At 45.8% G+C, this 17,379-nt stretch overlaps 1 protein-coding gene across 3 annotated transcripts; it reads right to left on the bottom strand.

Annotated features, from left to right (window-relative positions):
• Positions 1-74: 74 nt before the first annotated feature.
• taf1b (TATA box binding protein (Tbp)-associated factor, RNA polymerase I, B) lies at positions 75-9,466 on the bottom strand. Of its 3 annotated transcripts, XM_060041128.1 has the most exons (15): positions 9,323-9,466; positions 9,111-9,209; positions 8,719-8,806; positions 8,531-8,628; positions 7,818-8,319; positions 7,608-7,766; positions 6,301-6,472; positions 5,519-5,618; positions 4,885-5,032; positions 4,279-4,453; positions 3,715-3,758; positions 2,986-3,076; positions 2,618-2,688; positions 1,484-1,721; positions 75-556 (listed from the first exon to the last, which is right to left on the bottom strand). In XM_060041128.1, the coding sequence occupies exons 1-15, from the start codon at positions 9,338-9,340 to the stop codon at positions 229-231; spliced, it is 2,331 nt and encodes a 776-aa protein (XP_059897111.1). In that variant the 5' UTR covers positions 9,341-9,466; the 3' UTR covers positions 75-228. The 3 variants fall into 3 exon arrangements, with proteins under 3 accessions (XP_059897111.1, XP_059897110.1, XP_059897112.1); XM_060041127.1 differs by having other exon boundaries at positions 7,608-8,319; XM_060041129.1 differs by lacking the exon at positions 1,484-1,721 and having other exon boundaries at positions 342-556; positions 7,608-8,319.
• Between the last annotated feature and the right edge of the window lie 7,913 nt (positions 9,467-17,379).

The raw sequence follows: 17,379 nt of genomic DNA, 5'->3' as shown, positions 1-17,379 counted from the left end.
AACAATTGTATAGACGGATGAAAGCAATTACCGATGCATGGACGGTTTCTGGAAAAGCAGGTTATCAGTCAGGGTTAGTTAATAAAAACACTTTTTTTTTATATATAGAAAAGTTTGTACAATCTCATATGGACCTGTAATACATTGGTTTAGAAAACAAAAACAAAAAAACAGTGGTGCTATGGCGTTTGTTTCTGTTGTTACTGTCCTATGGTAATAAGGCACACATCAAGCTTTCCTTTTTCTGCTGCTCCCAGGTGAGGCGGGTTTCCCTCTCCCTGGGTCAGGGCTGAGGTTGGCCCTTCCTGTTTTTCTGGTTCCCCCCCCTCTCCTCGTCGTCCTCCTCCTCCTCCTCTCCTCCTCCTCCTCCTCCTCCTCTCCGCCCCGGCTCTTGGAGGAGCTCTGCGTTCTGCCGAGCAGGAGGCGCTCTGCCCGGAGCACCTCCTCGTGGACCAGCGCCTGCTTCACCCCCAGCAGGAAGGAGACGAGCTCCAGGAGCCAGCAGTACATCTTGGGCAGCGTGGCCCGGTCCTCCTCAAAGTGCCTCCTGCAGGCCCTGCCCAGGAGACACCCGTCCACAGCGTTAGGTTTCTTACTCGCCTTCACATTATGACGTTGTGCATTCACGTGGGGTTAGGGCTAGGGAGAGGGTTGGTTCAAGGTTTACCAATTAAGAGTAAGGAGAGGAGGCAATTCCAAACCCGGAGGGGAACGGTCTAAACGGTTGTCTAATAACCAAGAAGACCAGCCAGTTTGGGGGGCGCCGTCACACGTCAACATCAAGGGACGGTTACCGAAATACTTAAAAAGGGCTGGAGGAATTCACAGAATGAGCTGCAAGAATGTTCCACTTGGCCTTGATGTCACTATTGTACTGAAATGTTTTTTTCACACATAATTAACTCTCCATTTACATATCATTGACATTCTTTAAACGATGATTCCACTATAATCAAAAATAATTTTGGATTAATAAAGGATCATATTTTCTTCTCTTGCCTTCTCATTAACTGATGCTTGGTTAGGATGTTTGCATAGAGCAGTTAACAAATAAACTGACCCATGACCGTGGCTTAACCTGCTGGCCTCCGAGGGCAAGGTGTCATGAACACTAGCTGCTGCTTCATGACCAATAGACCAGATGTTAGGTAGGACATTCAGTTTGGTATAAGCTTTGTTACTTGTTTAATCTATTAGCCTCAAAATGGTCATCATAGGTCCAGTATAGGTATAAGATACGTTTAGTTTAATATTAAGTTAAAGGTTTTTCTGAGTGTGTGAAAGTCTAGATTAGATTTAATAGTCCTGAATTGAAATGTGTGAGCCGTGTTTGTGTGTGCCGTGTGTGAGCCGTGTGTGTATGCCGTGTGTGTGTACCATGTGTGTGTGTGTGTGTGTGCACGTGTGCCTGCGTGCGTGCGCCATGTTCGTGCATGCGTGCTTGTGTTGGCGATGTTACAGCAATGCATCATGGGAGCAGTACCAGGAATGGCACTTCTTCAGCGGCGGGTGCCAGTAGGCCTCGTTGACGGCGGTCTCGCCGCCCCGCCGTCTCTTCACCACGGTGTCCAGGACCGTGTGGCTCAGGCTGGGGCCGTCCCAGCCCGCCTCCCCCTCCTCCCCCCCCCAGCGGAACCTGAAGCTGGAGGGGGGCCGGCGCCGGGGCTCCGCGGGGGTGCCGGAGAGCCGGGTGAACGCCGTCCGCAGCTGGTCCACCATCCCTGCAGCGCGACGCAGCGCAGAGACGTACCGGCCGGTCGTTTACATGATCAGCACGCGTCAGGCACGACGGCCATTCATAGCGCTCTACTGTAACCTCGGCTGGTTTAGTTAATGGATTTGCATGTCGTGAGGCCACTCACACCGGCATGCCGAGATATTGCAAAGTATTTCAATATATTTATGTGATTTAGTAAACACAAAATCATTTCGTGTTTTGAATTAGTACAAAAAATTATTATTTTTAAGTCTCAAACAGCACATTGTTTTTAACAGCACACACATGGGCGAGCACAATTTACGGGTCTACCAGCGTCACCTTTTCCATTTCATCAGCAGACGAGCGGGAGCTGATACCATGAGGAAAGCTAGCTAGTTATGTTGTATTACATCAAGGTTGATAATGGCAGTAGCCAAAAAAGTAAGTTTCCTAAAGGTTGCCTGGTTCAGCCGTCTCAGACGAATTGGGATTAATTTCACGAAAAGGACCGAGCTGCGTGCGTTACATTGCTTATAAAACGCTGTGTTTAATTTCAATTGAATGACGTCATTTTGAAACAAGTCACGAGAAGGGTTTCATAGATGAGGCGGATGGAGGTGAATCAATCAAGAAGTGGGAGAAGCAACGCAGTGGGTTTTCAGCATTATCTGCCGTCAAAATTCGAGTTAGAGAAGGCAGCTATAAAGTTGCGTAGTGTCGTAATTTATGTGTATTGCATTACATACACTCTACTAAAAAAAGATTCTTTGCGCTCTGTGACAGTAGATAAAAACTGAAAGCATTCTTGCTTCCAAACACTGCTGAAAGGCAGCAGACTCACCCCAGGATGACATATCCGCCCCCGGGTTAATCCTGCCTGGACAGGGGATGAGGAAGGAATGAAAGGGGTAAACGTACGTCTCTTTTTGATGTAGGAGGCTTTCCTCTCCCAGGATGGGTAAATGGGCTTCTGGGCTGTCCACTGCATCCTGTCAAGGGATTTAAAAGGCGTGTTTTTATCTGTAAAGGGTTGACTGGTAAAGTCTTTCGAAAATTTTACCTCTAATCAGGAAGTGACCCTATAATGAAATCATGAATCAAATGTTGCAGACATACGACAGATCAACCTACCAGCATATCGTACCTTGCCTGGTACAATAGACTGATCTATGCCATCGTACATCTGGGTGGACACGCCCACTTCGGATGTCAATGAGGGTGAGTGAGATCAAACGAGTGACACCTGGTTGATGTGACCGGGCCGAGGCGGGGGGGGGGGCACCCACCTGGCCGTGCGGTCCTCCTCTCTCCGACGGGCTCGGATCAGCGCCGCGTGCAGCAGCCGGTACCACCGCCTCATACTGAAGTTACGCTGGTCTGGGTAGGGGGGAGGAGAGGTGTGTGTGTGTGTGTGTGTGTGTGTGTGTGTGTGTGTGTGTGTGTGTGTGTGTGTGTGTGTGTGTGTGTGTGTGTGTGTGTGTGTAAAAAAGAGACAAGACGATCATTATGAAACAATTTCTTTGCTTTTCTGCAAATCAAACACGGCAAATCTAATGGAGCGTGTGCCCAAGAGCTCCTGAACAGGCGTCTGTCTGAAGGCTCATCCCGGCACCCGCTGAGAATGGAGGCATGTTCTCAGGTAAATTGACAGGTGTGTCACGGAGATGGAATGAGGTCCGACAGCGCGGACAGGATTCCTCGCCGTGAGGAGATCTCAGATGTCATGAGCGTACCGGTACATCACACTCGCAAAGGAGGAAGGATTGGTGAACAACAAAAACCCACTGGCTGTATCTCCCAGGGTAAGAAAGAATAGGATTTCTGGGCCACAAAGGAAACTCATCCGTGATATCTGTACTCTTGTTGAACTTCATTCTGCACCCAGTGTCAGGCAACGGTGGCTGTTAACAGCACAATATCACCAAGATAGACAGTGAGTGAGTGAGTGAGTTAAGTGTGCGACAGACAGGCCGTGAGAGTGAATGAGTGAGAGGCACAGATAGAGGGAGACATACCTGGATCGTCTTTGTTCTTAGCAGATGCTCCATTGGACAAATCCCTGAGAGAACACACACACACACACACAGGGCATGTTATAAACTATACAACAATAAACAACACATTAATCACATCGTCATCTTGATTCTAAGTAAAGGTAAAGAAAAAGTCAAGTGATATATTAGCTTTTTCTTTTATTATTATAGTTGTACTTATTTTTCCAGGTTAGTCCCTTGAGACAACAAATCTATTTATCAAGAGAGCCTTGGCCAAGTAGGGCATTACTTTATGCGCATTTTGGTAACGTCGCCAAACAAATGAAATAGTACAGTTACAGTGAGCGGTGTCGGTCAACCCTAAAAGGCTTCTCCCTGTTCCCGGGTGTTGGCCTGAATCCTACACATGAGTCAGGATCACACTGGGATTCAAACTAGTTTCAAGCTTGTGAGTTGAAGTCTAAATTCAAACGGACCTCATGAGGATCACAATGAGAAAAGTGACCGTTCTGTACTTTTAAAACAACAAGGTCTGGTCTCGTCACTCTCGTCCCTGAGTGACAGAACAGAGGGGGCGGGGCTTACCATTCGCTGCGGTCGTCCACGCCAAACACCATCTTCAGGGTGACCACGATGAGCGCCGCCGCCTGCACGTCGTAGTAGGGGAGGCGCGACCTGGCTGTGGGGTCAAAGGTCAGGGCAGACCCCTGGTCCAGACCCACCAGGGTGATGACCCGGCACACCCAGGGGTGGAGCTGATCTGAGGCGGGCGACAGACGGCCGTTAGATAGGGCTTCACCGGGGGGGGGGGGGGGGGGAACACCATTCAAAACAGGAAGTATCAACGAATAGTCATTATTATTTATTTCATTCTGAATTGCATAAAAAAGGTCAAACTGAATACATTAGAGATATACTATTTCAAATTTATATAAATATGTTACTTCTTCCAACTCCTTTTTGAAAATGTTGTCATTTATGTATCTAATTATGCTTTCTATTTTGTGTAAAATCATTATTTTCTCGATGACAATTTTTGTTTTTCAATCAATCAATTACTATTATTATTTTTGTCTGCAAAAGCGTATGTATGCTGTGTCTGCCTGCATGCGTATGTCTGCCTGCGTGCATTAGTGTGTCTTCCTGTGTGTGTCTGCCTGTATGTGTTTCTGCGTGCGGGGGCGCCCCCACCTGGCAGGTTGAGGAGCAGCAGGTAGCGCATGGTGAGCAGGGTGGGGTGCTGCAGACACTTGAGGTCCACGGGGGGGAAGGAGGGCAGCTTCATGTACACCGCCAGGCCACACGCCTCCTGGTGCACCGTGCGGTAGGAGGGGATGGACTGGAGGCACGCACACGCACACGCACACACACACACACACACACACACACACACACACACACACACACACACACACACACACACTATATAAAAAGGACTCTGTAATATGATACTGATACTATATAGAGACTGTAAAAATAAATAAAGACCATGGTTAGTAATCCCTTGGTCAGGGATTGGTCAGCTTCCAACTGACATCTCTATCCAGAACAGACATTTATATTAATGAGTAGGTAGGGGTGGGCCTTCATGGACGGGGGTGAAGAGAGACAGGAGAGCCTGTTGAGGGAGATAGGGAACGACACCTGGGGAATCGAACCTGGGGTACCTGGAGGAGGTGTCTCGACGACACGGTCGGTGTGACAGTGTGTTGGGCCACCAGGCTGTGCACCAGCATCAACAGACATGCCTTCTACGGGTGCAACCTACTTATAGCAATACAACTCTTGACTGTGATTGGTGGAGGAGCTGATCATGTGACCTCACCTGGACTCTGAAGACAGGCAGGTCGCGGCCAAACAGCTTCATCTCCTCGGGTAAACACTCAAAGGCGTTGATGAAGGGCAGGTGTCCCTCCCTGACCAGCCTGGGGGAAACAGTATGTGTGAGGGTGAGCTTTGTCATGTGTTGACAAGGGCCACCAGATGTGAGTGAAAAAACGTTCTAAAAAAAACACACAAGTCAAAATCATTGCACTGGTGGAAATGCAACCTTTAATAAACCATGTCTGGAGAACACATACACTTATTTGAGGTCTAAATATTGTCTGTCTAGTCGAGCGTTTATGTCATGTTCATGTGTGAGTGTCTTTGTGTCCTACTGTATATATGTATACTGTGCATGTGTCAATGTGTACTCTGTTTGTGTGTGTGTAAATGTGAAATCTGAAAAAGTGAGTGTGTCCGTGTATTTGGAAAGTAACGTAAATGTATTTGTAAAGCACATTTAAAAAACAACAGTTGACCAAAGTGCTAAAAAAATTAAAAATAAAAATATTTGTGTGCTGTGTATGTGTGTCTATGTATTTGTGTACGGTGTATATATGTGAGAATGCGTGTTTTGCATGCATGTGTATTGTGTAAATATGTGTGTGTGAGTCAACGTGTACTGCGTATTTGTGTGTGTGTGAGTCTATGTGTACCGTGTGTGTAAGTGTGTGCATCAGTACATGTGAACTACACGTGTTTCGTGCCCTGCGTGTGTGCACTGTACACGTGTGTGCGAGTCTTTGTGCACCCTGCCTGTCCCCGCCTCTGTGTGCGTGCTACCTGAGCAGGTCCGCCAGGGTGAGGGCCTCGCGGCACCACAGCAGGCCCAGGTAGAGCAGGGCCAGGGTCTTGTTCATGCTCATCAGCCCGTTGGCGCGCCTCAGGCGCAGGGACAGGTAGGTCCCCGAGTCCTCGGAGCCCGAGGGGTACACCTTGTGGCGCTTGGGCCGGTCTGCACGGAGCACACAGAGAGAGCACACAGAGAGAACACACACACACACACACACACACACACACACACACACACACACACACACACACACACACACACACACACACACACACACACACACACACACACACACACACACACACACACACACACACACACACACACACACACACGATTGTTGAATATTGTCACATTAAAACAATATACGCAAGAGGTCCATCGATTTTATCAAATTTTCCTGATCAACTCAGATTTCGGACCTTTCGATTTTTGCAGATCCCGATTTTTATTTTAAGAACTTTAATTGAGCGGATACACATAAAAAGTGGAACTCTCCTTTAATGGAAAATATTACCGGACTCAAACATTCTCTAAACAAAAACCGGTTGAGGTTACTGTACCGATCTTCAAAACTGCTTTTTTTTGTTGTGTGCAATATTCTTTTTGGAAATAAAGCATAAGTATGTGAGTGAAGAGGGAAGTCCTTATCTAACGTTGCCCGTCAACATCGTTCTGATCATAGCTGTGAAGAGTTTCATTTCCATAATAAATTAGCGTGACAGGAATCATCCTTCGTCCCCAGTCATGGTCGATCACTGAACAACTGGCCCAAGCTCTAGACTATTGTTCTCGTTTGAGTCACGCAACAAATATGAATAGGAATCTGTGCTCTGGGTGCTTATTTTTACTCTAATCTCATGTATTATACTTGATATATTTACAATTACAATTAGGGCATTAGGCGGACGCTTTTATCCAAAGCGACTTACATCAGTTATACACACATTGACACACCGACGGCAGAGTTAACCATGTAAGGCGACAGCCAGCTCGTCAGGAGCAGTTAGGGTTAAGTGTCTCAGGGACACATCGACACCTAGCTAGGAGGAGCTGGGGATTGAACTAGCAACCTTTCGGTTACAAGACAACCGACCCCTATATTTATTCATTTTATCTTCAAAATAATTTATGGTCTACTATTTTATTCCGGAACTATATTTGATCTTTCACACGTCACGGTTTCTAATTATTTGCTCGTTCCATTTCATGTTTTATTTCCTCATGCAGTTAATTTATTTTACGTTTCACAAATTTGACCTTTAGCTTTAGTGGGGAATCAAACCCTCGGACTCACCCTCATCACTGGAGGCCCCACTGGTTGAGGATATGGCTGAGGGCCGGCCCTCTGTGTCGCTGGCTGAAGGACCCCCGTCCGTCTCAAAAGCCGACAGGCCCCCCGGACTTCCCTCCATCTCATTGGCTGATTGGCCTTCGGTCTCATTGGCTGAGGGCTCTCCCTCCACCTCTTTGGCTGATTGACCGTCGGTCTCGTTGGCTGAGGGACTTCCCTCCTTCTCATTGGCTGAGGACTCTCCCTCCTTCTCATTGGCTGATGAGGCCCCTGTGGCAGTGGCTGATGAGGCCCCTGTAGGAGTAGTTGATGAGGCCCCTGTGGGAGTAGTTGATGAGGCCCCTGTGGGAGTAGTTGATGAGGCCCCTGTGGGAGTAGTTGATGAGGCCCCTGTGGGAGTAGTTGATGAGGCCCCTGTGGGAGTAGTTGATGAGGCCCCTGTGGGAGTAGTTGATGAGGCCCCTGTGGGATTGGCTGATGAGGCCCCTGGGGGAGTGGCTGATGGGGCCCCTGGGGGAGTGGCTGATGAGGCCCCTGGGGGAGTGGCTGATGGGGCCCCTGTAGAAGCGGCTGATGAGGCCCCTGTGTCATTATCTGAGGGGTCGGTGTCCGTGTCTCTGGCCCCAGGGGGGACTTTAGAGCTCAGAGGGTTCTTGGTGTAGGCTTGCCGGCTCTTCTGGAGGTACAGCCTCCACAGCTGGCACAGCACGTCGTCCTGCAGGGCCCGCAGTGAAACACACACACACACACACACACACACACACACACACACACACACACACACACACACACACACACACACACACACATGTACGTTGGTAAGACGAAAGAGCACACACACACAGGGTGTGCTGTGGTTGTCTACGTTAATATGGCTCCTCTGTGAAGGATGTGTGTTAGAAGGTGTGCATGTGCGTCTGTCTGACCTTGAATTGTGAGTGCACTCCCAGGAGGATCAGAGCTTCTGCCTGGTGTTTCAGGATGAACTGGAAACCTTCACACACTTTCCACTTCCGCCCGTACTCTGGAGGACGCACAAACACACACACACACGATAAGGTACCGACTCTTCAGACAGTCATGTAAAGTTTGTTTTCTAGTGATGTTTACTAACCAACAACCCGTCGTTGCCTAAAAGAGCTAAGGTCTGTGATTCTGTTGGCATAGTCCAAGAATGTGTGGTCGGCCACTTCAGCTGTTTTCTGATGAGTTTTTGAACAGATAATGGTACATTAAACACTATCAGGACATGCATAATGTATTGCAAACAGAGATGCAGTTGCCGTTATTTTTATGTTTTATTTTTTTTATATAGTGCGAGTTTATTCTCTAGTCCGTGTATGCTGACATTTTGGTTTATTGCGTGCTGCTGTCCCAACACAATTAGTAATGTAACCATTTATCTTATAAAATACACATCCACAATTGATTTTGATCGATGGATAGAAGTAGACAACCTTTGTCAACTTCAGTTGAAGTAACATCACATGAATGACAGCTACTTACATCAATAACATTGTGGCAGGACTTGCAGTAGTATTTCAGATCAGCGCTAATAGCCCAGTTTACAGCCGAGCACACTGCACATGGGACAACGTAGCCCGCCTGAGAGATGTGAAAACAACCATTACTGTTACTTACAATTCTAAATATTTAAGCTCCATTAAGGCATATTGACAAATGCAATTAATACGGAAACCACGGTTGGGTTAACTCACTGTTTCGACTTCGTCCATGTCATATATTTTTATTTTATAATAACTGCCTTATGAAATATCTTCACTCCAGTGAAGCCATGATGAGAATAGCTAGCACGTTGGTTTGTTTAGGAGTCGAAAAGATATGACGTATGACTGTGACGCTTGTTCCGGTGTGCGTTTCATTTGAATTCGTCCGACAGGCAGTTTTCTGATTCAAACAGATTAAATCCGATTTTAGCATCCACCTACCTAAACCTCAAATGTGATTATACTTTATGATTCAGATAAGACTGGAATATTAAAGTTTAATTCAACATCATCTTAATGTAAATAATGCTTTTATGTATTTTCCACTCACGCAAAGTAACTGAACAACTTCCAATGGTTTTCTTACGTTCTGCCAACAGAGGGCAATAAACATACTCCCAAATAATATTTAGATTTTGTTTAAAGTGAACCACTTTAATATCAACGTTAAAAATAACAATGCAAACAAGAATCAAATACTAAAAATAAACAGAGCCATACTCAAGACAATTTGAATCAAATAGTTTTGGTTATATTCCTCCGCCCGGGGCAGATATGCTTCTGTGGTGAGGTCATATGTAATTAATGTCTCACTTTTTATTTATTTCTCGCTCTCCCTCTTCGATTTTAATCTGTTTATGTCTCTCTTCTATCTCTATCTATTAGGTAACATCACAGTACATTACATTTCTATAACAAGAGATTTTATTTGTTTAGGGTTAGGGTCTGTCTGCATGTCTGTCTGTCTGTCACTCTCGCTCTCTCTCTGATATACCCGTTAAACATTATCAGATGAATGTTTTACACAGCAACACTCCAACCTTTGCATGTATTCACATCCAGGAAGTGAAACCTGGGTCGCCATGGTAACCGTGGACGACCCGCAACTCTCTATTCCTGCAGACGTGCTCATTAAACATGACATCATACAGTCGGAGAATCCATCTTGTCCTTGCCTCTCTGTGGTCATGTGACACATCAGATATACAGTGTGATTTCTGTGTTTTATCATGCTTCACAGTTCTGATTGTGTCTGAATAGATTTGTTGAAATAAACTCTCTAATATATTACACTTCAAGGAGACTGTATGTTTTTATATTATTATACATACGTAATTTTATAATGCTAAAACAAAATGTCATGCTAATATACACACACCTACACATACACACGCACGCACACACGCACACACACACAAACTCCTGCAATGTCTCTATTGTCGCTCTTCTGTCAGCCATTTTGTGACCTTCAAGTGGGAAACGCAGCTGAGTTCCAGAGGATTCCTCAGCTCAGGCCTGGACAGGATGCAGCAGGTGAGGACACTGTAACACCCCGAGGGCCCCGGGCTTTCGTCTAGGTCGGTAAGGTGAATGGACCGTAAACAAGCTTGTCTACTAAAACCAGCTCTCCAACAAATGTAAATGAAAAATAAGAGGTTTTGCCCCTCCATTTCTCAGAATATTTGAGTTGAAAGTAAAATATGTGGAGTTGATTTAGATATATCACAGCAATATACACACCCACACAAACAAACATCCACATCCAAATAGTGGACACCTTCTATAGAGACATGGAAAAGTTCACACCCTTTCCTCAATCAATTGATTGCATGTGTGTGTCTTTGCCATTCAAATTTGAAAGGGCCCTGTGTGCCACTTGTGTGTTTTGTGGTGATTATATTTACATGCTTAGATTTAGATGTACACATAGTGTATATGTGTGCTTTTCCATTTCACCCAAAATGTTCCTGTTTGTCCTTAGAGATAACACACAACAAAGGAAACACACTCACAAGCACACACACAAACACACGCACACGCACACACACACACACACACACACACACACACACACACACACACACACACACACACACACACACACGCATGCATGCACTCAAATAAACACTGGGCGATGAAAGCTAATCAATAAGAGTAATTCCCTGCGGCGTGTCCTCACACCTCCCCACTACCCACTCTGAGTCTGTTTCCTGTGTGTCTTCCCTTTGTGGTAATAAAGGGGCAGAGAGGGAACAAATAGCACCTTCAACAGCAGCAGCGAGAAGTCGAGCTGCCAATGGACCCGATGCCATTAGCTTTAGTTCTGGTCGGCATAAAGAAAAGGGGAGCCTTGATGACGTTCTCTCTCTCTGTCATTTATCGACCTTCTCTCTGACTTGCCCTGTCATGTCTCGCTTTCTCTCTGTCTCGCTCTCATTCACTCTCTCTCTCTTTCTCTTGTGCCTGGCCAAACCATGTCTGGAACCATCTGGAAAAGTTCCAATGTGTTTTTAATTCCCCCCTATTTTTTATTTCCTTTTCAAATACATTTCCTAGATAATGTAAGAGAGAATGCCATTCTAGAGGACTGATGATGAGTGTGAGAGAGAGGTAAAGGGTAAGGGAAAGAGAGATAGCGATAAAGGCTAAGAGAGAGAGAGAGAGAGAGAGAGAGAGAGAGAGACAGAGAGACAGAGAGACAGAGAGACAGATTGAGACAGAGACAGATTGAGACAGAGACAGAGCAGAGAGAGAGTAAGTTCAAGTGCAAGTGAGACGCCATGGTGCTGGTCGCTGTATCATCTCCACTTCAAAAAATCTAATCTAGTCATCCATGTAAAAGTCGAGTGAAAACAGGTGTAAGTGTTTGCGATGACTGTGGCCATCTGGTGTAGCTACTACATTTGTTTTCCAATAATGGGGTTGTCAGTTGGATACCCGTCCCGCAGCTTGGCATCACCCAAGAACAAGCATACTCATTGGACACCACAGTTAACACATGCATGTATCTTAGTACAGCAGTAGATAGGAGGTTAGCTGTACTGTAGCCTAGCTTATAGCCTGGAGCAGACCAAGGAACACATGGTCCAGATTCAAAGATGTTCAGATGATTTTCCTTATCACACGCACACACAAATAAAAAAGAGAGTGGTCCTGATTATTGAGTGTTCGGCAAACAACGTTTAGTACGAGAATATTTGCATTCGGCATCAACGGCACATTCATTTTACGTCAGTGTTGCTAGGTAACGGGACCAAATGCACCGCTGATATTTACAAGTGTGTTCAAGTGTGCATGTATCTATGTGTGTGTGTGTGTGTGCGTGCATGTGTTTTGTTAATTAGCAGATCGGATGAAAGCCATGTGGAGGACAGTGCTATGGCCTGCATTAGCATTAGCTGAGCCAGCTAAAATCTAGACGTCACCGTGACTGGAAGGGGCTCCACCGGGGGGACACAACAAAAAAATTATTCACCGTCACCATGCCTCACCTCCACCTTTTCTAAAACAAAATTAACCTAATCTTGTCTTCTTTCCCTCACAAACAGGAGAGTGTAGTCGACCTTCGGCGCAGTGGTGTGTGTGTGTGTGTTATGTGTGTGTGTGTGTGTTTGCGTGTTGTTGCATGCATATATATGTGCATGCACATGTGTGTAAGTGTGTCTTTGTGTGCATGTGTGCATGTATGTGTGTGTGTGTGTGTGTCCGTGTGTGCATGCGTGCGTGCTTGTGTGCATACGTACGAGTGTGTGTGAGTCCAAGATGTTACGGCCAACACCACCTGCCTCCTTCGGCCTCCACCATCTGTCCTATGCTGTTGAACTCATCCTGCATCCACTGTTCAGGATCCTCTGAATCAAATTCAACCCTAATCTCTCCCTTCCTCTTAATCCCAAGACTTCAGGGACTCGATGGCTAAGGCCAGGACTACGTCTACGGCTGTGGCGATAGGATCAACAGCGGCACCACATTCGTCCACTGATCTTCCTTGGAAATGAATGCATTTTAAAAGTCGAGGGAGGAGTTGCTTCATGCCTCTGTACTACTGCCTTTTGTGCAGCTTAATTTGCATACTCTGTGGCCGTGCCCAGAGTCGTCGTCGCTTCAAGTTCCTATCTGACTGAGAGGGGAGGAAAGGCTAGGGGAGGGGAGGGGAGGGGAGTGCAGAGCAGAGAGGACAGCAAAGGACAGCAAAGGAGAGGAGAGCAGAAGAGAGGAGAGGACAGGAAATGAGAGCAAAGAAGCACTGATGAGAGAGAGGAGAGGAGAGGAAAGCAGAGGAGAGCAGAGGAGCGCTGATGAGAGAGAGGAGAGGAGAGCAGAGGAGAGCTGAGGAGAGAGAGGAGAGGACAGGAGTGAAGGGTGGGGGAGGAGAGGAGAGGAGAGGAAAGGAGAGAAGAGGAGAGTACCATGTGAGGGGGTAGCAGAGCAGGGTGAGTGGATGATAAGAGTGAGATGTGTGTATTATTAAGAAGAGTGGGTGTACTTCTATTGAGATATTGTTAAACTGCCTCATGCTTTGAAATAAGCACATGGCTGAAGAAGAAACAGCATCATGCGATGCCTGCTCGTACTCTCTCTCCGTCTCACACAAACACACACACACACACACAAACACACACACATACTCTCTCAGTTTCTCGCGCTTTTTCTCTCGCACACACACACACACACACACACACACACACACACACACACACACACACACACACACACTCTTGCTCTCCTTTTCTCCCTGGCTCTTCCTCCCCTGTCTACTTACCCAGTACTTAATATTCATCACCATCATAACCAGGAAGCCCTAATAATAATCATTAGACATCAACACAATGGGAGCACAGCCCCGGCGTTCCTGCTCCTTTAAACCACCAGCTTGCATGGAGCCCCCGAGGAGCTGCACTACCCTGAAGGAGAGGATTGTGGGTAGTTGTCGCCCACCTGTTGCGTAATGAGGGCCTAGGCTCGCTCTCTCCCTCCTCCTCTATCCCGTGTGTGGAGGAGGAGGAGTGATGGTGTGGGGGCAGGAGGGACTACTGTGTGTCTGTGTGTGTGTGTGTGCCTGTGTATTCACGATGATAAAGCTGTAGCTTCCACCTACTCGATGGTTTTCCATTGCAGGTTGTCTCAATATCACACTATTCTTGTGTGTGTGTGTGTGTGTGTGTGTGCGCGTGTCTGTGCGCGTGTGTGTGTGTGTGTGTGAGGTGTGTATCTTTAACGTGACTGTGTACGTATGCATTTGTGGGTGTTGGTGTGTGTCTGTGTGCGTGTGTGTGTTTGTGTATGGTTGGTCGGTTATGTGTGAGAGAAAGAGAGGGAGGGAAAGTAATAGAGAGGGTAAAGAGATAAAGAGAGAGAAAGCAGCTAAAATGTTACAAAAACGAGTTGAGGGACATTCCTTCTTCACAAGGGTCCTCTTTCAGCACACACACACACACACACACACACACACACACACACACACACACACACACACACACACACACACACACACACACACACCCAAATCCACACACCCACTTGAGCAAAGGCGGGTCTAAGGAGTGTCATACAACAGGGTGGATGTATTGTTAACATGCGTTCACCCATTACCCATGAGCCACTTTTCATAAACCTGTTTCTTTTATTATTTTTTTCTTCCATGACACAAGAGGTAACCCTTTTCTCGGTATCAACCAGGAAGTGACATCATCATGGCCTGGATGATCGGGGGTTCAACATCCTCCTTCCTTTTCACTATTTTGCCACAACATCACTTCCTGTTTCCCCTGTTTTCTCCTCTCACTCTGTGACTGGCCTAAAAATACCCTCTATGTACAGGGGCACTCCATTCTCAAGCCACATACAATAATATTTCCTTCCATCTCATCCCATCTCTTCACTTCCTGTTTCCGGTCTTGCTTACTTTAACTACTTGCTCCCAATGGAGAAGTCTATACTAAGAGACCGGTTCCTCTTCCTGCCCGCCATCTTTGTTCGCTTTGTCCCTTCGGCCCTTTACCGACCGACCACCAGAATAAGAATCAGAACTTTAATACGTCCCAGTTATAGTCTGCACCTCTTGAGACCATTCAGATATGCACTTATGCGTTGGCAGTGATTTGGCACCAATTGACTCCCAAATATTGTCATATATCACGTTTAAAAAAAAAGTCTGAAAAGAGTCTGGCCCATCAGATTGACACTCTTCCTCTGTATCTCTATTTGGTACAAGCTAGATAATCGCTGTAGTAGTAAAAAACGTTCTAGTTTTAAAAACAAATTGTTGTACTCACATTAGAGAACGCCCATTACCGAATCTGGTTGAAGGTAAGGCAAAAACATATTCTCTGAATAAAGCCTCAAAGCATGTCTTGGTCCTGGCAATTTAACATTATTAAAATAAGGCTTCAGACGGATCAAGGCCAGACCAATGTTGCGTATTCAACTACTTCATGGCAATTCATGACTTCTACTTGTTGTTCTGTAAGGTGTGTACGACGAACAACAAAAAAATATTTTTAATTTAGAATGTTGTTTCTACTACAGCCATCATTTAGTTTATGCTGAATAGAGATACAGGTCATTATGGATCAGGAATGTGGTAGCATCTTGCTCAAGGATGCCGTCCGGTTAGACAGTTTGTTGCATTATAGGGGATTGAACCAAGTACCTTTGGGTTCGGGGTCAAACTCCCAAGACAGTGTCACTGCCCACTTTCTCCCATTCTTCAGCTCTCTCTCTCTCGCTATCTCTCTCTCTCTCTCTCTCTCTCTCTCTCTCTCTCTCTCTCTCTCCCTTCACACCAAACAGACAGCCTTGGGGTAAGCGGCTAATCAAGTGCTCACCCTGCCACGGCGCACTTCAGTGACTTGTGGTAAGAACTCGTCTCCGTGGCAACCAGCTCCACCAGAGGCACCTCAATGGGAGGTCATGGCATCACATGGTCTAAATTTGGTTTGTGTGGTTTGTGTCTGGTACTGGGAATGTTTTGAACAATCTTGGAATGGACCTTATTCACCTAGAGGCCATCGTGATTCCATCTTGGTTCTAAATGCGAGCTGGGTGGCGGAACTGAATGCAAAATTAATATAATATTATTATATTATACACACACACACACACACACACACACATGCACACATGCACGCAAACACACACTTATGCACTTACTTAGATATGCATGCAACCACACGCAAATATAGTATATAGGGCTGTTGAAAGAGTATTATGGGGTGTCAACCTACCATCAATGGTGATTTGGCTTCAAACAAACAAACACACTCACTTTTTGTCCAACAAGGTGAATTTAAAACTTCCGCCACCAGTTGTGAAATCCTATATAATTAAATGTATGTAATTACATTCATCATTATTCAAACGATGGAGACATGAATTGATAATGTTTATGCAACTGTTTGTTTTCTTCCAAGCTGAGCACGCTAGGCCTACAATAAGCGTTGCCCGGCCTGTGTTTTTCTCAGGCGCATTGTCTCGTCTCTGTAGTAAATGTGACACGTCTGTTAGAAGAGGCTGTATCGTCGGCGTGTGTGGCCGTTAGAAATTGTGAGGTGCAAGATTCGCCCGCATACCTGGACTTCAACAACACAGGAGAACGGCCCCCACAAAGAAGGGAGAGAGAGAGAGAGAGAGAGAGAGAGAGAGAGAGAGAGAGAGAGAGAGAGAGAAAAATTCTCCTTGGACCAAACATGACTTAAAACTCCATGAGTAATCCTTAAACTGAACTATTGCTTAATTTGTTGTCACTTCCATCCCATAATAATAATTTTGTTAACTTGTTAGACAGTTGGAAGCTTCGGAAATTAGTTGTCAATATTATCTAGAACATTTTGCAATCCAGATTAGCAGTCTATGATGGTATGTTTCCTGGTTACGCGTTCAAGCAATGCATACAGTGCGTTTGAGTATGACCTAGATAACATACCAGCATTGTATGTGAACGCTCATATCCTCTTTCATAATCAAATGAATGAGTTAGACCAGCACCAACTCAAATCTGAGAGGACAGTGCAAAATCCCATGACACGAGCATGATGTGTGTGTGTGTGTGTGTGTGTGTGTGTGTGTGTGTGTGTGTGTGTGTGTGTGTGTGTGTGTGTGTGTGTGTCCTAGTTTCCTTGTATTTTCCCTGAATCCTGAGTTAAAGGTTAGGACATGCCTTCTAGTGAAAGCGTGATATAGTATATTTTAGGGTTGAGCTTACATGATGCTTCTTAGTAGGCCTATGCCTGCAATTCATTGCACTGATCTCAGGAGCTGAATAGTAA

The sequence above is a fragment of the Gadus macrocephalus genome, chromosome 21 (genome assembly GCF_031168955.1).
Source record: "Gadus macrocephalus chromosome 21, ASM3116895v1".
Taxonomy (NCBI): Eukaryota; Metazoa; Chordata; class Actinopteri; order Gadiformes; family Gadidae; genus Gadus; species Gadus macrocephalus.
The sequence above is the reverse complement of the archived record's forward strand: the minus strand, read 5'-3'. Positions and strand labels throughout refer to the sequence as shown.

Coding starts and splice junctions, on each gene's coding strand:
- taf1b (XM_060041127.1), bottom strand. Junction 4,454..4,884: donor GCTGCTCCTCAACCTGCCAG/GTGGGGGCGCCC, acceptor CGCCCGCCTCAG/ATCAGCTCCACCCCTGGGTG. Junction 1,722..2,617: donor CTCCTACATCAAAAAGAGAC/GTACGTTTACCC, acceptor GTCGCGCTGCAG/GGATGGTGGACCAGCTGCGG.